Source organism: Natator depressus, chromosome 1, assembly GCF_965152275.1.
Source record: "Natator depressus isolate rNatDep1 chromosome 1, rNatDep2.hap1, whole genome shotgun sequence".
Classification (NCBI taxonomy): Eukaryota; Metazoa; Chordata; order Testudines; family Cheloniidae; genus Natator; species Natator depressus.
Window position 1 is genome coordinate 111,263,468 of NC_134234.1, and position 23,842 is coordinate 111,287,309.

At 44.2% G+C, this 23,842-nt stretch overlaps 1 protein-coding gene across 3 annotated transcripts in view; it reads right to left on the reverse strand.

Moving 5' to 3' along the window:
* SH3RF3 (SH3 domain containing ring finger 3) overlaps positions 1 to 23,842 on the reverse strand; it is a 376,320-nt gene that overhangs the window by 104,216 nt on the left and 248,262 nt on the right. For all 3 annotated transcript variants that reach the window (XM_074964345.1, XM_074964363.1, XM_074964354.1), the window contains exon 3: positions 7,440 to 7,535. In XM_074964345.1, coding sequence (XP_074820446.1) covers positions 7,440 to 7,535 — 96 coding nt within the window. The remainder of the gene's footprint in view (positions 1 to 7,439; positions 7,536 to 23,842) is intronic.

The following is a 23,842-nucleotide window of genomic DNA, read 5'->3' on the forward strand; positions in this document are numbered from 1 at the left end:
AACAACATTAGCAAGGCTTGGCTGAAGCATTTTATCCATTTGGATGCTCTCTGCGGAGAGATTGCTTTCCTTGGACTTTCCTTCAAAGGCCATAAGCAAAAATGGTACTTTCCGGAAGGGTTTGTTCTTAGGGCATCTTGAAGTCAATAATTAAAGCTCTTTTTACATCTAGCATGTTACCAGGCTTTGGGGAAAAGAATAAAAGAGAGATGGTTAGCTAAGGTGAAATTCAGGTTCCACTACCTTAGATAGAAACTCAAAGGATGGAGATGCATCGTTGCTTTTTAAGAAGCCAAGAGATTGTGATTTCTTATCTACTGTTGTTGTGTCTCAATTCTCTTACTCTCCTCTTTGATGAAGCAGAAATTGCTGCCATGCAGACCACATATCTGAAGGGTCAAAAAATCAAGGACAAATTGATGTTTAGGGCCCTAACTTGTCATCCCTGTGATACAGGTGGAGAGGGGAACAAAACAGATGGGAAGGAGAGATTAAATGCAGTACAGAAATGTAATGGAATTCATTTTTTGTGGAAAAGGCCAAAATACTTATCACACCTAAAAATACACACACATTTTCTGAATATTACGTTCTTATGCATGTAATTGCTATGGCTGTCATTTTGCACAGAGATACTGAACAGTTTGGAAATGGGACTGGTGGTGGTCTACTCAGTTGAATCACAGAAACATAGAAATGTTGGACTGAAAGGTGTCATATGGAAGACAAGATGGTCCACAAGGAAGTCTCATTATTAGGATGTAGTCCATCTCAGGAAAATGTTTCCGAACCCCTGATTTAAAGCATTCACATGCTAGTCTATGAGAAAAGATTTTGTTCTTGTATGAAGAGCTAAGTGGTTCTTTGGATCTGCCATGACTGGATGCTAGGTACTAAAAGTAACTGAACACAGCTTTTTATTTATTTATTTTTAATAGAAACAAAAATATATTCTACAAATAAACTAACTACAGGGATTTCGGTAAAGCAACTTGGTGTGCAGTCTAAGACAAAGGCTGGCACAAAGACAGGAACCATGGGATGGTTGCAGAGCAGTGTTTTATGACCATGGTTGGAACATTGGCTAATGTGTATGTGCAGCTCTGAATAGGTTAAACTGCTTTACAATGGTTAAAGATCAAGAAGCACATCACAAGACAATTAAAAGTGGGTCTCTGCAAAGGTAATTTCATAAGGAAAAATCATTGTTTTCTCAAACAAATGTTATATTTAATGAATGTGCTGTCTTACTATTTGGCTACATTTTCTTCAATTTATTCTTCTGATCCAAACTTCTTTCAGACATTTACTCACAAGATATTTTTTCTCTGGGTTGTGTGTGTTCGCAGAGTACCCTGGACCTATATTGTGGAGCCCTGACTACCCTCAACTCTCCAAATGTTAGCCCCCCTTTCTATTATCCTTTCGACTACAAATAATTGGACAAGATACCAGTTACTCTTGACTCTGCTTTGCTTCGATACCTTAAGGAATTAATTTTAAAGATTCCTTACATTGTTTAATCCCAGCAATTAGTGCCCCAATGCAAAAAAACACATTGCAATAATGGGCTCACATGTTATCAATTGCAATTTGCTGATTTGCAATACGGTATAGCTATGATACAGTTATTGCAATAAGGAACATTATACAGCTCAGTCACTGATTCATGAGGTTCTTTTATCAGAGACACTGCATCTTTGGTGTTCAAAATCTAGCATTGTTGCTGCAGTCTGAATTTCTGCTTAACAACTCTCACTTTGAGTGTTTACTTCTTGAGTATGCTGGTGGGATCTGCCCTTCCAATTACTGGGTGTTCCTCCTGTCTCAATTTTTCATTACTACAGGTTTAAATCTATCAGGACATGCTGTGTTCTTCCGTCTCCTCAATCTTACACATGCCAGCACAGCTCTAACACCCTTGTGCCAATATAACAAACAAAAAGACAGTATTGTGAAGCTACAATGCTTCAAGGAGAAGGAGCTCCTCTTTGGAATCCCCCGTTCAACTATCTGAAGGGGGGTTCCAAAGAGGATGGATCTAGACTGTTCTCAGTGGTACCAGATGACAGGACAAGGAGTAATGGTCTCAAGTTGCAGGAGGGGAGGTTTAGGTTGGATGTTAGGAAAAACTTTCACTAGGAGGGTGGTGAAGCACTGGAATGGGTTACCTAGGGAGGTGGTGGAATCTCCTTCCTAAGAGGTTTTCAAGGTCAGGCTTGATAAAGCCCTGGCTGGGATGATTTCTTTGGGGACTGGTCCTGCTTTGAGCAGGGGGGTTGGACTAGATGATCTCCTGAGGTCCTTTCCAACCCTGATATTCTATGAGCTAATACACAGGTAGCAAGACTCAATGGCTGGGCAAAAGACTATTTTGCAGTCTGGTAATTTTTGAACTAGGAGACTTCAAATGGAATTATTGGTTAAATTTCAGGATTATCTGAATCTGGAATATCTATTTGGAACAATGGTAATATGAAAATGAAAATAAAAAACCTCAATAACTATTTTGAGCATCAGGCAGCGGAAACAATTTCAAAACCCATAATTTATGGCATTGAGGGCCTAGCTCTTGAGAAACGGTACATTGCTTACAATATGCATGACATTGCGAAATTGTTTACTCAAACTCAAGCAAAACTTTATAAATTAATCACAACAAATAATAAAAAGTTAAGGAAGGTAAAGAAATTTGTACTGCTTATGGGAGTTACGTGTTAACTGCTATAACCAACTTATTTGGGAACACTGAAAAAGGAAAATTGCCTGAATTTACTAAAGATGAATGGTTAGCTAACTGATATTGCTCTCAGTATATAACAAAAACTATGACTAACTGGCACTATGTTGACTCATAAACAAATTCCTTTTTAGTATCATTCATACTTTGGGATTAGTGTCACCGCATCCTTGGAGGCACATCATTCAAAACAATCTTGCTTCATGTCTAGTTCCATATACATTTCTTTTATGGTATCACTAACAGTATTTCCTCAAACAGTATTTGACAAATTGGTTACTGTCCATTCAGCAGGTTATCTGGAAGTCAGCACCTACATGAAACTGGATCTATGTCAACTACTGGTGTATCATGCAGCAATGCAAACCTGAAGAGCATCAACCATGGTTTGTTGTGCCAGTGATGTTTTTGACATTACAATCCAATGTGTGGCCACAATGGTTCAGGCCAATACAATGGAACAGAGAACTAGCTGCTCCTGTCTAGTGAAGCCTACCAGATGGCGACAACCAGCAGTAAGGGTAACCTTTAATACAGATGGACAATAATGTATAGTAATTAATTACATAAAATTTATACATGGAGGCCTCACTTGTATCGTCACTACTCCAAACATCTGTTTTCCTCAGGTAAGCGGCACAGTGGGACACTATAATAATGTCTATCCCAGTTTTCAGAATAAGTCATTATCCTAAGGTAGCCCCAATATCAGGATGAGGTTGAAACTTATCTACCAGTTTTTAATGTGCATATGAATCCACTTACTTTAAATTGAAAAACATCACTAGATTAACCCCCCCCACACACACACACACATTACTCAAATTAGCAATGACATGTGCAAGGAAAAACAAGCTTTGAATGACCTTATCCATTATGGAAATCTTGAAATACTGATTTCCCACACTTGAATAGAAGTTGCCTTTAAAGCTTTGCTTGTTTTACAAGGTGTATACAGTTATATAGGCTAGATAGGCCTTGTCAAGTTTCCTTCCCCACTCTGAACTCTAGGGTACAGATGTGGGGACCTGCATGAAAATCTCCTAAGCTTATTTTTACCAGCTTAGGTTAAAACTTCCCCAAGGTACAAACTATTTTCCTTTTTCCCTTGGACTTTATTGCTGCCACCACCAAGCATCTAACAGATATATAACCGGGAAAGAGCCCGCTTGGAAACGTCTTCCCCCCCAACATCCTCCCCAAACCCTACATCCCCTTTCCTGGGGAAGGCTTGATAAAAATCCTCACCAATTTGCATAGGTGAACACAGACCCAAACCCTTGGATCTTAAGAACAATGAAAAAGCAATCAGGTTCTTAAAAGAAGAATTTTAATAGAAGAAAGTAAAAGAATCATCTCTGTAAAATCAGGATGGTAAATACCTTACAGGGTAATTAGATTCAAAACAGAGAATCCCTCTAGGCAAAACCTTAAGTTACAAAAAGACACAAAAACAGGAATATACATTCCATTCAGCACAGCTTATTTTCTCAGCCATTTAAACAAACGGAATCTAACGCATATCTAGCTAGATTACTTACTGAGTTCTAAGACTCCATTCCTTTCTGTTCCCGGCAAAAGCATCACCCAGACAGAAAGAGCCTTTGTGTCTCCCCCCCTCCAGCTTTGAAAGTATCTTTTCTCCTCATTGGTCATTTTGGTCAGGTGCCAGCGAGGTTATCCTAGCTTCTTAACCCTTTACAGGTGAAAGGGTTTTTCCGCTGGCCAGGAGGGATTTTAAAGGTGTTCACCCTTCCTTTATATTTATGACAGGCCTATATCTTTGATATAATCCTGTTCTCTTATATTAAGTATCCCATAATGCCTTGCATTAGCTGAAGTAAGCTTTGGCATAAGCACATAGGAAACTTGTCAAAATCAAGATACATTCGTTCTATGTCTTAGTACAAGCTAGAGAAATACCTTCATGGACCAGTACCTGGAATGCTAGTATCCAAAACAAAGGTAAGGAAGGAACAGAACAACAAGTTAGGAACCGGGACAAACTGAGGTGTTGGATTTGAGTGATGTATAAAGGATGTATGACTTTCGAAATCATCATTTTATTATAATACCAGATGAAATGTGTAACTCTGGCAGCATACCTTCTGTGTAATGTGACTGTAATCCTGCTGCATGAGACGGCTTCCCACAGACTGGTATTGTACTGAAAACTTTTCCTGTACTATATTATTATTGGCTTAGAACAATAAATCTGACTATGTGGGTTATTTGGTCTCAAGTATATTTCATAATGAACCAGTGTGGTCAAGCAATGGACTAGATCATTTATCAACAAAATAATATTTGAATCTGGAATCAGTCATATACTTGTGAAACTCTGGTGGTGGCACAAGCTCTTTTCATACTCAAAACAAGATCTCCTCATGAGTAAAGTACCTCCAACTGCTACTTCCACTGGAATCAGTAGCTGCAGATATGGCACAACATGCTAATTTACTTATGTCGTCACTGGAGGACCATTTCACTGAGGCCTTCTAAACCAGTGGTTCTCAAACTTTTGTACTGGTGACCCCTTTCACATAGCAAGCCTCTGAGTGCGACCCCCCCTTATAAATTAAAACTGCTTTTTTATATATTTTACACCATTATAAATGCTGGAGGCAAAGCGGGGTTTGGGGTGGAGGCTGACAGCTCGTGACCCCCCATGTAATAACCTCATGACCCGCTCAGGGGCCTTGACCCCCAGTTTGAGAACCCCTGTTCTAAACCAACACTGAGGGCACTCATGCCCATGTCATCCAGGTTTCTAATTGAGAGAGGCCTTCCCAGCTGCCTAGTCAGATTTATAAAAAACAACTGTTTCCCCTTGTGTCTGTAAATCCGGCTGCACGTCCCTGCTCAGAGACGATCAAGCATGGCCGTGCTGCTTGTGCACAGCAACACCTCCGGGGCCTGTCCACTGAGCTCCTCTGCTGGTGCCTGGCATTAGCTGCCACTTAAGAGCAGTATCTCCTTTTTTAGGCTGCTTCTCACACTCTTGGCCCCTCACCCATCTTTGAGCAGCTCAGCTCAAGAGAACAAAGATTAGGGTAACAGATAATTGGAATCAAGAAAGGGGATGAGGGAGAGGTAAGAGAAGGATGAGAGCTGGGCTAAGCCCATTGTACCAGTCAATTATAACAAACTGACTGGATCTTACGCATTGAGCAGAGAGAATCATTAGGCATTAGCTTCCATCAAGCAGCCAATTTTTCAACAGCTACTACACATCCTCATTTTAATATTCTTGTTCTCATCAGGTGCGGAATGTGATTTTTATGCTTTGCTGAAAATTCATCATTGTTGTCGTTAATAATCAGACACAGCACTAATTATCTTTGTTTTGTCTCAAGTCATTAACTAAGAAATGTGGAGGACAACTAATTTCTGGGGGACAACACATTAATGCTACACACAATGGGTCTGATTTTGAACCCAGTACGTAAAAGAAGAATAACTCCACTGAAGTCAACAGAGTTACACCAGTATAAGTCTGAGATCAGAATCAGGCCCATATATTAGTATGAAGCTACTGATGCTTATAAGCCGCGCCTGTTGCAGCAGAGCTTACTACAGGCAAGTCACTCAAGTGTGTGATGCACAGACGCTTGCGGCACCACATGATACCTTTGATCAGCTGTGGAGGAGGAAAACAGATGCAAACGGGTATCTTGAAATGAAAACTACTTAAGAAAAGTGCTTGAGACAGCGCTAGAATCCTCCGAGGGAAACCTCAAGTACAACTGAAATATGGAACACATTTAACCAAAACATGGTTGCAGGTTGTATACAGGCAATACTAAGGGATAATGATGCCAAGCCAACATGCCAGTATGAAATATTTTCAAATTAAGAGCCAGACTGTTGCCAGCCCCTGACCAACATATGCCCCTCCCCACTTGTGATACCCATGCAAAAGTTAGCATTGTCTGTAATCTTTGTGCTCCTGTAGGCACAATGACTGCTGGATAGCTCTGCTAACCACCACCAAAGGTGACTGGACTGGCTGGTTTTCCACAGGAGCACTGGGACCAGATCCTCACCTAGCAGAAATCACTGTAGTGCCATTGAAATCAACAGAGCTGTTCTGAATTACATCAGCTAAGGATCAGGCCTAGTGCATTCCCTGAGAGGGGAGCAAAGGGTCATGCTACCAGAGCTCCCACTGGACCAGGGAACATCTGTAGTGTCCCCCATGAAGGGCTATGCTTTCAAACACAGCTGACCCTAACTTCAGTTGTTTCTATCTTGCTTTATTACAAACAGGGCCGCAAAAGGTGGCCGAGAATGTAAACAGGGAATGTCATGGAAAATGGAATGCAGAGAGAGGGTATAGCGCAGTTATCAGCACCTTCTTCTTCTAAGCTGACTGCAAATCAGGCTGCATAGTAAACTTTGTATTGTGATTACCTTCTCCTATTTTCCATATGTATCACTGAGATTAAACCAAAGCCTCTCGACTGGAAGCCAGTGACAATTCACAGACGTACATCCTATCATCTGGGTTAAATTAAACTGACGAGGATAAGAGTAAATTCATTGGGTGGCTTATATCAAAACACCATAAACAGTTTCTCTTCTCAGCCATTCCAAAATTGTTTGTCCTCTTTTCAGGAACTCCAAGGTTATTCTGACCTGCTATGTGTTTAAACAAACAAAAACGAAAGAAAGCATGCACAAACAATTGTGAGCTTACCTCAACATAGAGAATAGGGAAAATTCCAATTTTATCTCCCAGCATTCCTTCTGCCCAGTTATCATCTACTCGTCTGATAACAGTCAAAATTTCATCCTACATTCAGAGAGATAAAACCACACACAATACAAAGTTAGATTTTATATGGAAAGAGGAAAATGCTTTATGATAACCCTAAATTCATTATCTAATTAATACATAAGATTTCTTCAGCCTGTAACTGCCTGCATGCTGTATAGTGATTGGCATGAAAAAGGTCAGCATTTGCCAGTAATGTTATTACTATCTATATTACAGTAGCACCTAGAAGACCCAACTAAGATAATTGTGCCAGGCACTGCACAAACCCAAAGGGTGTCTTTACACTTGGAGCCGAAAGTGTGCATTCCATCTCGAAGAGACATAACTGTGCTAACTCTGATCAACCTAGTGCACTCGTAAGTGAGTGTAGCAATGACAGTGCAAGCAGGGGGAGAAGCTAGCTCCCGTGAGTCCATCCCTAGAATCCCGGATAGGTATGTACTAGAGGCAGCTCAATTTTTTGTGTGCCAACTCAGAGCTAGCACAGGTATGTTTCCTTGAGCTGGGATCTACATCTCCAGCTTCAAGTATAGACACACCCATAGTGAGAGGCAGTCTTTGTTCCAAAGAGCTCACAGTCTAAACAGACAAGACAAAGGGTGGACAGAGGCACAGACATTAAGTGACTTGCCCAAGGGCATGCAGCAAGTCAGCAGCAGAACAAGGACTAGAACCCAGGTTTTCTGACTCAGTCCAATGCTGCACTTGCTGAATCATACTGCTCTCTTGTAGGCATAAAAACACTTTTACCCTACTCTCTGAACAGGAAATAACTGTAGTAACAGTGTGGTTATCAATGGTGATTCACTTTGCAACAGCGACTACCGTGTGTGGTTGAATCTATGTTTCATTGCCAAATGCTCATACTGGCCCAAATCTTCATAGGTGAAGACGGAGCACAGGGCACAACTCAGCTGGTCCAAGATGGAGGGTGTATAAATGTGGCTTAAAGCCTTATTTGCATACACATCATGCATTGTGGACCAGCTGTCCACCACACTGATCCCCCAAAATGTATTAAAACAGACTGCAGATTGTCCCCAAGCCCCATGAGCCCCAAGGGGCTGATACAGCAGGTGTGGATCAACAGTTGTGACTATACCTCTGTAGCAGAGCGTACCTGGTTCTCCTGGCTCCTGCCTATGCTAGGCTCAGATAAAGTCACTCAGAGATCCTCGGGTTCTGAAACCACTGATGCGTTTATTTACAAGTTTGTGCTCCCACCACCTTCTCACCAGGCAGCGTGCACAGCTTTGGGTTCCTTGTGTCCAAACCCAGGAGGGAAGGGCTTTCTGCCTGCCTGCCTGCCTGGCTGCCCTGCCTGGCTCTCCTTCGTCCCACCCCCTTTCTGCCTTCTTCCCAGCCTCTGATGTAGCCCTGGGCTAATTGAGCTGGCAGCTGGCTCTCATTCCCCTATTAGGGCAGGTTCTGTCCAGCCAGCTTCACTTTATTCACTTAAATGAGGCTGGCATGGCAGGGGGCTGATTCTGCAGCCCTCCTGCTCAGCACCCTATAACACACCTTCCCCTTCTCCAACCGCCAGGTTCGCCCATCTGTGTCCTCTTCTTCCCCTTCTGGACAGGGTCCTCCAGGGGAGCCCTCCGGTATCTTTCCCATGATCCTCCGGGTCCTCCTAGAGGGATTCTGCTATCCCCCATCTGCAGAAGCCACACTGCGTGGGGGTTGGGCAGCCCCATAACTCTGCCACCACCAAGAGGTCCTCGCACCAGTCACACCCCCAGGTGTGTCCCCCTTCCCTTTCTGCTTTTGCCCCCGCCAGAGGTTCAGGGTCAATCACAGTGCCCTCCTGGACCTCACATTCCTCAGACCTGTCAAGTGGGTCCTGAACCTGGTCTTCTGGGGGTCCCCATGCAGGGAGTTCAGTCAGGCCTTTCGGCTCCATGACGGGCCCTGGGGTGCATATGTTGTCCTGCCTTTGTTCCTCTGGTCCTTCCCAGGCTCGCCCCGTTGTCTAGGGTTATTGACCTGAAGGACCCTCTCCCCCTTTCTCTGAGGGTGTTCCCTCTTTTCCATTTTAGGTTTCCTCCCCCAACCTCCCTTTCCTCTTGGGGAGGGTTCCCAGTAGGTTCCCACCACCATGGGGTATGGCAGGCCCCCTACTACCGCTATCTACATCCAGTGGAACCAGCCCTGGACCTCCAGGGGCAGCTGGGCCATTGGGCACTGCCTCTTATCCTCCTGGATGCACTCCACACTCAGATTGGCTCCAGGAATCACACACTCAGGCTTTACTAGTCCGCTCCTTAAGGGGGAGCAGGCTGAGGCTGTGTCCACTAGACCGCGCTGGGGTCTCCTCCCAACCATCAGGGGAATGATGGACAGCCGCCTCCCTTTCCCTGGCCCTCTCATGTTGGTCCACCTGCAGAACTGGGTGAATCATAGAATATCAGGGTTGGAAGGGACCTCAGGAGGTCATCTAGTCCAATGCCCTGCTCAAAGCAGGACCAATCCCCAATTAAATCATCCCAGCCAGGGCTTTGTCAAGCCTGACCTTAAAAAGTTCTAAGGAAGGAGATTCCACCACCTCCCTAGGAAACACTGGAATGCGTTATACCACCCTCCTAGTGAAAAAGTTTTTCCTAATATCCAACCTAAATCTCCCCCACTGCAACTTGAGACCATTACTCCTTGTCCTGTCCTCTTCTACCACTGAGAATAGTCTAGAACCATCCTCTCTGGAACCACCTCTCAGGTAGTTGAAAGCAGCTATTAAATCCCCCCTCATTCTTCTCTTCTGCAGACTAAACAATGCCAGTTCCCTCAGCCTCTCCTCATAAGTCATGTGTTCCAGACCCCTAATCATTTTTGCTGCCCTTCACTGGGCTCTCTCTCCAATTTATCCACATCCTTCTTGTAGTGTGGGGCCCAAAACTGGACACAGTACTCCAGATGAGGCCTCACCAATGTCGAATAGAGGGGAATGATCACGTCCCTCGATCTGCTCGCTATGCCCCTACTTATACATCCCAAAATGCCATTGGCCTTCTTGGCAACAAGGGCACACTGCTGACTCATATCCAGCTTCTCGTCCACTGTCACCCCTAGGTCCTTTTCCGCAGAACTGCTGCCTAGCCATTCGGTCCCTAGTCTGTAGCGGTGCATTGGGTTCTTCCGTCCTAAATGCAGGGTCCTGCACTTATCCTTATTGAACCTCATCAGATTTCTTTTGGCCCAATCCTCCAATTTGTCCAGGTCCCTCTGTATCCTATCTACCACTCCTCCTAGTTTAGTATCATCCGCAAATTTGCTGAGAGTGCAATCCACACCATCCTCCAGATCATTTATGAAGATATTGAACAAAACCAGCCCCAGGACCGACCCCTGGGGCACTCCACTTGATACCGGCTGCCAACTAGACATGGAGCCATTGATCACTACCCGTTGAGCCCGACAATCTAGCCAACTTTCTACCCACCTTATAGTACATTCATCCAGCCCATACTTCTTTAACTTGCTGACAAGAATACTGTGGGAGACCGTGTCAAAAGCTTTGCTAAAGTCAAGAAACAATACATCCACTGCTTTCCCTTCATCCACAGAACCAGTAATCTCATCATAGAAGGCGATTAGATTAGTCAGGCATGACCTTCCCTTGGTGAATCCATGCTGACTGTTCCTGATCACTTTCCTCTCATGTAAGTGCTTCAGGATTGATTCTTTGAGGACCTGCTCCATGATTTTTCCGGGGACTGAGGTGAGGCTGACTGGCCTGTAGTTCCCAGGATCTTCCTCCTTCCCTTTTTTAAAGATTGGCACTACATTAGCCTTTTTCCAGTCATCTGGGACTTCCCCCGTTCGCCACGAGTTTTCAAAGATAATGGCCAATGGCTCTGCAATCACAGCCACCAATTCCTTTAGCACTCTCGGATGCAACTCGTCCGGCCCCATGGACTTGTGCACGTCCAGCTTTTCTAAATAGTCCCTAACCACCTCTTTCTCCACAGAGGGCTGGCCATCTACTCCCCATGCTGTGATGCCCAGCGCAGCAGTCTGGGAGCTGACCTTGTTCGTGAAGACAGAGGCAAAAAAAGCATTGAGTACATTAGCTTTTTCCACATCCTCTGTCACTAGGTTGCCTCCCTCATTCAGTAAGGAGCCCACACTTTCCTTGGCTTTCTTCTTGTTGCTAACATACCTGAAGAAACCTTTCTTGTTACTCTTGACATCTCTTGCTAGCTGCAGCTTCAGGTGCGATTTGGCCCTCCTGATTTCATTCTTACATGCCCGAGCAATATTTTTATACTCTTCCCTGGTCATATGTCCAACCTTCCACTTCTTGTAAGCTTCTTTTTTAGGTTTAAGATCCGCTAGGATTTCACCGTTAAGCCAAGCTGGTCGCCTGCCATATTTACTATTCTTTCGACTCATCGGGATGGTTTGTCCCTGTAACCTCAACAGGGATTCCTTGAAATACAGCCAGCTCTCCTGGACTCCTTTCCCCTTCATGTTAGTCCCCCAGGGGATCCTACCCATCCGTTCCCTGAGGGAGTCGAAGTCTGCTTTCCTGAAGTCCAGGGTCCTGCTGCTTACCTTTCTTCCCTGTGTCAGGATCCTGAACTCAACCAACTCATGGTCACTGCCTCCCAGATTCCCATCCACTTTTGCTTCCCCCACTAATTCTTCCCGGTTTGTGAGCAGCAGGTCAAGAAAAGCTCCCCCCCAGTTGGCTCCTCTAGCACTTGCACCAGGAAATTGTCCCCTACATTTTCCAAAAACTTCCTGGATTGCCTGTGCACCGCTGTATTGCTCTCCCAGCAGATATCAGGGTGATTGAAGTCTCCCACGAGAACCAGGGCCTGTGATCTAGTAACTTCTGCGAGTTGCTGGAAGAAAGCCTCATCCACCTGGTCCGGTGGTCTATAGCAGACTTCCACCACTACATCACTCTTGTTGCTCACACTTCTAAACTTAATCCAGAGACACTCAGGTTTTTCTGCAGTTTCGTACCGGAGCTCTGAGCAGTCATACTGCTCCCTTACATCCAGTGCTACTCCCCCACCTTTTCTGCCCTGCCTGTCCTTCCTGAACAGTTTATAACCATCCATGACAGTACTCCAGTCATGTGAGTTATCCCACCAAGTCTCTGTTATTCCAATCACGTCATAATTCCTTGACATCACCAGGACCTCCAGTTCTCCCTGCTTGTTTCCAAGGCTTTGTGCACATTCCATGTCCAGGCAGTCCCTTTTTTTATGTCTGGATCACCCGCACTGCCAGCAGATGATTGTCTTGGTCCCCATGGGAGCTCCCTGGTTGGTCTCCTGTTTCTTCTCGGGACCCTTCCCGGTCGGGGGTTCCCCAGTGTCCTCCTCTCTTTCGGAGTGCACAGGGAAGTCTGCCTCTGTGTACTCCTCCGTCAGTTTCACTGCTGCCTCTACCATACTTGGTTGGTGCTTTCGCACCCAAACCCATAGGCCATGTAAAAACTGCTCTAAGACAAGCACGTCCATAATCTCCCCCTCTGTCTGGGCATCAGGCCCCAGCCATCGGGTGGCCCAGTCCATTAATTTCTGGGCAAACACCAGGGGTTTCAAACTCCCTGTCCACTTTGCTGCCTGGAACCACTGGTGGTATTTTTCGGTGGATAGCTCCAACCGATCCAGGACAGCCGCCTTCACTGCATCATAGCTTCTGGCCTGCTCCTCGCTTAGGGCCATGTAGGCTGCTTGGGCTTCAGCTACCAGGTAGGGAGTGAGCTGCAGGGCCTAGATTGCCCCATCCCAACCTGCTCCCATGGCTACCCACTCAAATGTGCCCAGGAAGGCATCGGGATCATCCGTGGGGCCCATTTTACAAAGTCCCAGGCCCAGCCCCCAAATACCATCCCCTACCGTGGGACTCACCATTCTCTGGAGGAACAGCTGCTGTACACTGGCCTGCTCCTTTGCTGCTCAGCCTGCCAGCTAAGCAAGGCCTCTCTCTCCAGCTGGTGGGCCTGCTGAAAGCTTTGCATGGCCTTTTTCACCAGCCATTGCAGGGTCTCCTCTATCTCCAGGCTGCCAAACTCTTGTTCTGGCACAGGGTCCCAGAGAAGCCCCCACATGTAGCAGAGCAGAGCTGGCCCTCCTGAGTCCTGCCTCTGCTAGGCTCCAATAAAGTCACTTACAGACCCTCAGCTTCTGAAACCACTGGTGATTTATTTACAAGTTTGTGCTCCCTTCTCAGCATGCACAGCTCTGGGTTCCCTCTCCTCCACCCCCACACTTCTGCTTCCTTCTTCCCAGCCTCTTATACAGCCCTGGGCTAATTGGGCTGGCAGATGGCTCTCATTCACCAATTAGGGCAGGTTCTTTCCAGCCAGCTCCACTTTATTCACTTAAATGGGAATGGCATGGTAGGGGGCTAATTCTGCAGCCCTTCTGCTCAGCACCCTGTCACAACCTCCTATTTCAAGTGCAGGGCAGGCAATAGCATAGGAGCCACTCTGTTGGCTTTATGCCACTGGAGAATTGCCCTAAACCTGCTTTCGGGTAATTTTTCAGTGTAAACTGGCCCTGGTGCAGGTGTTCCATTTCAAAATAAAAATTAATTTCCAAATCAGAAGTTATAATTTCCAACATAGCATGATATGATTAACAGACCAATTGGATGCATTTATATAATGAAATGACAATATACCACCTCCCCAAAAAGAAAGAAGAAAAAAAAAGCAAAGTACAGTTGAAGGTGCAGACAGGCTAGATTGCACGAGTGACTCACTAGGAGATGCACAGTGAATTGCTGATTTTTGTAAATTAGTAGTTGAATGATAAACAATAAACAAAGAAATAGCAACAATAATGCAGTACAAAATGTACTTTGTTCAAACTTTTTGTCAACGGTAGTTTAGTTTTACTTATGTATACTAGTAAATGTACTGTTGTATGGTATATTTTATAAAAATAATGAAATCTTATTATTATGAGATTTCATTTCAGTGCACCTCTATTAAATCTTGGTTGAAGGGTATGGAAAGACCACCAACTCTTTTGCACATATTATACAGCATGAGATTTAGAAAACTGTTGATTAGTAAATTCCTACGCTATTCAGCATTTCCAGGTGCAGACAAAAATCGAAAACATGCTAATGATTAGAAAAGCTCTTGCTACTTAGATAGAACTCTGAGCTATCTCAGCTTGAGCCACTGAATTCACTGACTGAATTGCATGATCATTTCTTGGTGCTGGGTTCACTATAACAACTTGAGAACTGAGCCGGCACCTGTTGTAACTGAGGAGTCCTGCAGAAAGGCATGTGGCAGTGGTCCTAAAGTGAAATGCCATGAGGCCATTAAATGTTTTCTGTGACAGGCCATTGAAGGAAGAACAGGGAGGACTGATTTGGACGACTTCTGAAAATGAAGTTCACCATTTGATTGTTCCCTTATTGCATCAAACCTTTCTCTTCCATTCCTGCGAAGAAATTCAGTGATTTCCTCAAATGCTACTCACGGGTTTTCCCTGAAAAGATTGGAAACAGAGTACTGGCATTTCTTGGACTACTTTTCCATTTATTAACATTTTGGGAATGACGGATGCAGGTGTCCAGCAATGTTGCATATATCTGTATAAGTGGTACAACTCTCTTGGTCAATGAATTTATAAGCTAGTGGACAGTGCTGTTTTTGCACGTTTTTCTCAAATTACAGAAAATACCTCCTAGGTTGTTTGGCAATGGATTCCACTTGACCAAAGATTATCATAGTTTGCAGCTTTGGGGCATGTACACTTGTACAGAAGCAACTCAAATAAGTTAAATAATTCCCTTGATCTGTTCACCTCACAACCCATAAGCAGAAAGACAGTGAAAACAGTCAGAGATTGTGTTCTTCAACTGTTTGTTTCAGCTGGAGGAATGCAAAAAGAGTTCATGCTTCTAATGTTCTGAAGAAACAGATACTATTAAATTACAAAGCCTTTTCTGAAATGACCATTTCTGATTTTTGCAGAGAATTGCCAATAATATGTCTCTGCAAAAGGGAAAGTTTAATTTCTTTATAACTCCTACAAAAGCCTGAACATTGTGTATGTAGAATTGTGATGGGTCTACTCCCCACACTGGCCCTGCAAAAGCAGAATTGAGCCAACTGGGCCCAATCAGCCAGTTAGGCTGCAATCTGGGAGAATTAAGCCTGGGAAGAAAGCCGTAATTAGGGGATGTTCACCTATGTGAGAACAGGCGGGGCTTATAAAGACAGGAAATTGGAAGCAGAAGAGGCAGCAAGGCCTGCAGTCCCCCTCCGGGGGGGGGGGAAGAAGCCCTGTAGGAACAGGTCCAGAAGTGTAGAGCAGTAAGGTGGTAGAGATGTAGACCTTAACTATTTGCTACAGGGCCCTGGACTGGAACCCAAAATAGATGGTGGGTGTGGGTTCCCCTACCAACCAGTGCAGAGTGGTACTGTTTGGGGGTGGTGAACAGGAAGACTGTCTGAGTCACTGTGGGAGTGACAGGGTCAGGGCAGTGAGTGTGAGGACTGCCTGACACCGTGTGGACAGAAGGGACTTTGAAAGACACCCCCCCCCCAACTCCTGAAGGGGAACCCACTTAGTGACATGGCTGGAGGGCCGAGTCACAAAAAGGATGCTGCGGTTCCTGGAGCAAGAGAGGGGCTGCAGGCTGAGAGTGGTGGAGTGTAATTACTGGAAGAGGCATCAACCTGGTGAGCTGTACCCCAGAGTGACCAGGACAAGGTGCCATCCTAGCAGTGAGTAGAGCACCCCATCAAAGAATCTATAGATGAGGAGCGTAAAATCAGGCAACTAAAAGAATAGATTGTTTCAAGATCCTGCCATAAATACTCTACATTTTCAATTACATTTGGTTCCTGCTACAAAGACTTTTGATAAAACCTAAATTGTGATGATTCTATACTTCTGAAGAGATTTATATACCTTTATGGCCAAATTTTCAAAGACTGACTGATGCCTAAATTGGGTTTGCACTGCAGCTGCCAAATCTGCGTGTGTATGAGCAAATCAGGTAATTGCACATGTTGGGATCCAATGGCACTCATACTGCCCATTTGTAAGAAAGCATGGTACAACCTTTGAAAATCAGCTCACAGTATTTCCTTGAGCATGCTATTGAGAAATTCCATGGATCGCAACAAATCCTAAAGTGTCAGTTAAAGTTCTTTATTTACAGAAAGTTTCATGGCATTTGACAGCTAGCAGCATTGCTCTTATGTTTTAAACAGGCAAAGATTTCAATGTCTAATATTTTGCTGCCTTAAATTAGTTGTATTACAATGCTACCCATTGACACCTAGAAAGGTTCCCAACAGGACCATGAACAGCAAAAAGTCTACAGCTCTCTTGTGAGTGCCATTCAATCTTCTGCACTCTATTATTACACATGCACTAAATTGATTTCCAGGCAGCACAAATGAATACCAGTCTAAAAATTGTTGTTTCAAAAGCTGATTGAATCTACTGTAATTTCCACAGTGACTCTTTTCTTTTTTCTTTTCTTTTCTTTTCTTTTCTGTCAGCTAAATGCCTCTGTATTAGTCACTACCTGACAGCCTCGTCCACAGCATTGTAAGACCTGCAATCCCATTTCATGAACATTGTCAAAATGAAAATCAAATACAAATAATTTTAAACCAATTTGGCTTGCTGAAAAATCAACCCTTTTGTGAGAAAATAACACAAAATTGTGTCACCAATGACAATCACAATTCGTGGCATGATATTTAATAGAGTCACTTACTGCTATTAATGCACCAATACAAAGCAGATTAATTTGCTGTTCATGGAGATAACTCTATTAGAGTTAGACAACTGGAAAGATTTCAGAGATTTCAGTGATGACAGAATGGCACAATGTACTACTCTGCTGTGCCTACCATCTACACTTGCCAGCTGGCAAGGAAGTCCTAATAGCAACATACTACAGTGACTGCACCACAGAAATGGAAATGCCGCTTGAATTGAAATGTTAAGGGGCTGGGATGTCACTCTGTAGCAATGAACCAGTATTGAAAGTGATAACACTTGGTAAGATTGGCACAGAAATTGTTAAACACTGCTGTGGGCTGGGAGTGAGCACCTGGGAAGATGAAAGAAATAATGAAAGTGACCACTGTAATTAAAAAAAAAAACCCACTACAATAGAACATAGGAAATGGCTTTTATCTTTATAGTTTTAAAATATATTTGCCCCTGGGGCACTTTCTTAAAGTGGCATGGGAACATACAGAGGGTGAGCCAGCACAGGAATGAAACTTTGGACTAAATTCTGACCTCAGTGTAAATCTGAAGTAACTCTCCTAAAGTAAGTGGATGACTCCAGGTTTAACTGAGATTGGAATCTGGTTCCTTGTTGGATTTGTTGCTTGTAGCACAAAGCCTAGCCCTGATGTGACTGTGTGTATGGGAGTGGAGGGGAACTAGGTTAAATAAAAACAGTACTAGACTGGATCCTGAGATACTGTGCAAGAAACAATTAAATAGATGTTGTGCGATTCTGTGGGCTAGAATTTGATCTCACACTGGTATAAATAAGCTGCAACTCTTCTGAACTCAATGGAGTTAAATTGGTGTAAAACTAGTGTGAGGTTGACACCGGGCCCTATAAAGAGCTACCCAACTGCTACTGCATAAATTGCTAATAGAATCCTTCCATTGAGAATCCTTCCTCAATACGCAATGGGGAATGCACCAAAGGCACCGTCTGTTAGGCTGGTCCAACATGTTCCTTTCTCTGTGCTCAGTTAACTCTGCTGACCCCTACAGAAAAGGGGGAGGGGTCTTGTAGGTGGCTAGAAGAGAGTAGTCCATGCACTCAGGGAATGAAAGAACTGGTCATTATGTTTGGTCATTATGCAGTGAGCCCAATGGGGAAGGACAGGTTTGTCATCTCTTCCCACCTTTTACACCCATGCCACAGCAGGTATAATTTGGCCCAGACATAAAACATTATTAAAATTGATTTATTCTTGTCCTTTTAATTGTAGGGCAGTCTGGAGAGCTGTGTCTGGGGAGGTCACAGGGGACATCATGGGACCCACTCTAACAGTGGGGTTACTGACAAACATCAGAGACAGACATACATTCATTTCATTGTATTTAATAGTTAGAGTAGGAGGGGGGAGCAGGCATTGTAAATTTGGGAGGGGACAGTGAGAAGGAAACCAAATACTCCTACTTTGTTCTCCTTAGTTACACCCACAGACTTTATGACTGTGCCACCACAAACAGGAAAGAAGAAAAACAGCATCTGGTTTCTCTGGCTTCAGATACTGACAGTGTCATGAAGTCCAATGAAAGAATAATAAAATGCAGTGATATGGAAAAGACCTGTATTTGGTTTGCCTAAAGGCTTGTCTACACTACTGCTAAAGTCGATGTAACTTACGTTGCTCAGGGATGTGAAAAAAACCACTTCCCTGAACAACATAAGTTACACCTACTTAAAGCGGTGTCTACACCGCGCTATGTCGACGGGAGACGCTCTCTCACTGACATAGCTTCTGCCTCTCGTTGAGGTGGAGTAATGACCTCGACAAGAGAGTGCTCTCCTGTTGATATAGCATGTCTTCACCAGACACGCTATCTAGGCGCAGCTGCATCGATTCAGCAGCGCCAGTGTAACACGGTAGTGAAGACAAGCCCTAAGTCCACTTCCCTGCCAATACAGGATTATTCCTCCTTTTACATTTACTAGAGAAACCTAACTCTAAACATCCCATGGCACTGTAAATGAGTCTGATGGTTACAAACATCTTTTTTGTAAGAAACATGGCGTCTGACTCTGATCTTGTTTACACTAGTCATGCGCTGATGTGACTCCACTGACTTAAATGGAAAGATAACACTGTAAATGAGGTCGGAATCAGATCCAGGATCTCTGGAACGCAAACAGAGAATCACAAATGGTGAAATGAAGAACAAGGCTAAGATTCCCTGACTGACAAATCATATCTATGCACTGTTGTAGCCACATTGGTCCCAGGATATTAGAGAGACAAGGGCGGTGAGGTAATATATTTTATTGGACCAACTTCTCACCCACTTTGTCTCTCTCTAATATCCTGGGAGTGAGGTGGCTAAAACAACACTGCAGCATACAACAATGGAAGATATTGAATTTTGCCGCCTGAAATAGAAACTCCACAGCTTGAAAAAGGAAGCAAAACTTGACAGACATCTGCTTCCTGAGCAAATACAAGAAACGAAACATCATCCCCAGAGGTCTCGCCATCTATAACACTCTGACCACTATATACAACTCCAAATGTCAGAAGTTGGTCCAATAAAAGATGTTACCTCACCCACCTTGTCCTCTAAAATCCTATCTATGGCAAGGCAGTGCTCATGCCATTGAACAGAAGATAGCCACATAGGCTCTAAAAACTGATTAAACAGGAAGCTTCATCAGCAAGGTGAAAGCTAAAATTAGCATTGAAAAAGGTGATGAAATAAAGACAAGAGTGAAATCCTTAGATGAAAAATAGATTATTCATTGTCAGAGAGAACAACAGACAAGACATAAAAATAATTACAAGGTGAAGACGCTAAGGGATAAAACAGTGGTAGAAAGGAAATTCCTTAGGCAAAACAAAGCAGCTACAGGTAAAGAGTAAAAGAACAAAGGAAGATGGCAACATGATAAAAGATGGTTGAGAATGCAGTTATAAACTTATTCAGGAGGAAAAAATTGCATGTGTAAATGACACTGGACACTCAAGAATGTGAAGGTGTATTACAGGGGGCTAGGACCTGTTCATTTATCTGAGAAGATTTTATAAGGAGCGCTAAAGCAGTCATCAAGAGATCACGTTTTATAGAGCATCAAGTATACAGAACAGAACAAGAAACTAAAAGATCCTTAGTGCTTTAGAAGAAGAGGCAATGACCATTTGTCACACTAATAAAGTTACCTAAATTAAGTGAGCAATTTAGGCTTTTTAAATTGTTTTATATTTTAAAATTAGCATTTAATAAACATTTTACAATCATAATATAGTATCACAATTAATATAATATAAAATTGATGATTGCTTTGGCAACTGGTATAATATAAAAGTATAATATATGAAAAAATGTAATATAAAATAGATTTTAAAATACAATATCAAATATAATACAAAATAAAGTAACAAATATAAAAGATCTCTCAAACTGAAAAACAAACATTTCATTCCAATAAGGATCTTATCAAAACACTTCATTTCATTTTTTTTTAAACAAAATTTAGTTGAAATGGACATGTTCCCACAGAATAATTCCCATTAATTGAAATGGCATTTTATGATGGAAAAATGTTCTATTAGAAATTTTTTGACCAGCTCTACTTGTAGATTTTGCCTTTTTAAAAAAACCCTATACTTCTCACATGTGTAGTATCAGTGCGTTATCCTGTGGACAGAAAATGAGTCAGCAGCTTTCTGATAGGCTTGGCACAAATGTCATTCCAAAATGAGGTCTTGACTTCTAAGGGATTCCCATTGGCTGCTAAGGATATGTCTACACTGCAATTAGACACCATGGCTGGCCTGTTCCAGCTGGCTCAGGCTCATGGGGCCCAGGCTAAGTCAGCTGCGAACCAGCTGAGCAGCGAACAGCAGAGAGGCTAACAGAGGGAGTTTGCCTGGGATCTGCCTGAGAGGAGGTACGCTAAGGGCTGCATTAAGGAGGCTGTGTTGGTGAGTATCTGAGTGTCTGTTTTGGGGACAGTTTGACAGTTTGACCGTGTGCTGGATTGGTGGTTCGAAAAGTGTGAATTGGGAGTGCTTTGTTCCAGGTGAGCCTTGAGTGGGCCTGACTGTTATAAAAAGCCAGTCAGCTGTGAACCAGCTGAGCAGCGAACAGCAGAGAGGCTAACAGGGGAGAGCCCACTGAGGCTTACATCTTGCCGGCTTCTCTGAGTAGTTACTACAACTCCTGAGGAAGCTCGTAGAAGGAAGGTAATATGGATGGGGAGTGTTCAGCTGTTGTGACCTGCACTGGATGTGCCATGTTTGTCTTTCTTCCACAGGACAGAAGCGACTTTGTCTGTACAAAGTGCAAGCTGGTCTCCATATTGGAAGAGAAGGTTCAAGGTCTGGAGCAACAGGTATTGACCCTGCGTTGCATAAGAGAAACTGAAGATTTCCTGGACAGACGTTCTACAGACACAACGTTCTGAAGATTCAGAGCAGGCTGCACTGCGGGGACAGGAGGACGGTGAAGAAATTTGGCAGCATGTGACCTCCAGAAGAAGAAAGGGGAGCGTCCATGTACCAGCAATGCAGATACAGGTAAGTAACCGTTTTCATGTTCTCTCCACAGGTACTAATGCGGAGAGTGGACTAGATGATACATCTGAGGGAAGGGAACAGAAGGAGACTCCGCCGATTGGAAGGCATGAGATGCACTGTCCTAGGGTTGGGGGTTCCACGACCACCACTCCCAAGAGAAGGAGGCAGGTGGTGGTGGTCGGGGACTCTCTCCTCAGGGGGACTGAGTCATCTATCTGCCGCCCTGACCGGGAAAACCGAGAAGTCTGCTGCTTGCCAGAAGCTAGGATTCACGATGTGACGGAGAGACTGCCGAGACTCATCAAGCCCTTGGATTGCTACCCCTTCCTGCTTCTCCACGTGGGCACCAATGATACTGCCAAGAATGACCTTGAGCGGATCACTGCAGACTACGTGGCTCTGGGAAGAAGGATAAAGGAGTTTGAGGTGCAACTGGTCTTCTCGTCCATCCTCCCCGTGGAAGGAAAAGGCCTGGGTAGAGACCGTTGAATCATGGAAGTCAACGAATGGCTACGCAGGTGGTGTCGGAGAGAAGGCTTTGGATTCTTTGACCATGGGATGGTGTTCCAAGAAGGAGGAGTGCTAGGCAGAGACGGGCTCCACCTAACGAAGAGAGGGAAGAGCATCTTCGCAAGAAGGCTGGCTAACCTAGTGAGGAGGGCTTTAAACTAGGTTCACTGGGGGAAGGAGACCAAAGCCCTGAGTATGACTGCTCAGAGCTCAAGTATGAAACTGCAGAAAAACCTGAGAGTCTCTGGATTAAGTTTAGAAGTGTGAGCAACAAGGGTGATGTCGTGGTGGGAGTCTGCTATAGACCACCGGACCAAAGGGATGAGGTGGATGAGGCTTTCTTCTGGCACCTCACGGAAGTTACTAGATCACAGGCCCTGGTTCTCATGGGAGACTTCAATCACCCTGATATCTGCTGGGAGAGCAATACAGCGGTGCACAGAGAATCCAGGAAGTTTTTGGAAAGTGTAGGGGACAATTTCCTGGTGCGAGTGCTGGAGGAACCAACTAGGGGCAGAGCTCTTCTTGACCTGCTGCTCACAAACAGGGAAGAATTAGTAGGGGAAGCAAAAGTGGATGGGAACCTGGGAGGCAGTGACCATGAGATGGTCGAGTTCAGGATCCTGACACAGGGAAGAAAGGAGAGCAGCAGAATATGGACCCCGGACTTCAGAAAAGCAGACTTTGATTCCCTCAGGGAACTGATGGGCAGGATGCCCGGGAGAATAACATGAGGGGGAAAGGAGTCCAGGAGAGTTGGCTGTATTTTAAAGAATCCTTATTGAGGTTACAGGGACAAACCATCCCGATGAATAGTAAATATGGCAGGCGACGAGCTTGGCTGGACAGTGAAATCCTTGCTGATCTTAAACACAAAAAAGAAGCTTACAGGAAGTGGAAGATTGGACAAATGACCAGGGAAGAGTATAAAAATATTGCTCGGGCATGCAGGAGTGAAATCAGGAAGGCCAAATCACACCTGGAGTTGCAGCTAGCAAGAGACATTAAGAGTAACAAGAAGGGTTTCTTCAGGTATGTTAGCAACAAGAAGAAAGCCAAGGAAAGTGTGGGCCCCTTACTGAATGAAGGAGGCAACCTCGTGACAGAGGATGTGGAAAAAGCTAATGTACTCAATGCTTTTTTTGCCTCTGTCTTCACGAACAAGGTCAGCTCCCAGACTACTGCACTGGGCAGCACAGCATGGGGAGGAGGTGACCAGCCCTCTGTGGAGAAAGAAGTGGTTCGGGACTATTTAGAAAAGCTGGACGAGCACAAGTCCATGGGGCTGGATGCGCTGCATCCGAAAGTGATAAAGGAGTTGGCAGATGTGATTGCAGAGCCATTGGCCATTATCTTTGAAAACTCATGGCGATCGGGGGAAGTCCCGGACGACTGGAAAAAGGCTAATGTAGTGCCCATCTTTAAAAAAGGGAAGAAGGAGTATCCTGGGAACTACAGGCCAGTCAGCCTCACCTCAGTCCCTGGAAAAATCATGAAGCAGGTCCTCAAGGAAGCAATTCTGAAGCACTTAGAGGAGAAGAAAGTGATCAGGAACAGTCAGAATGGA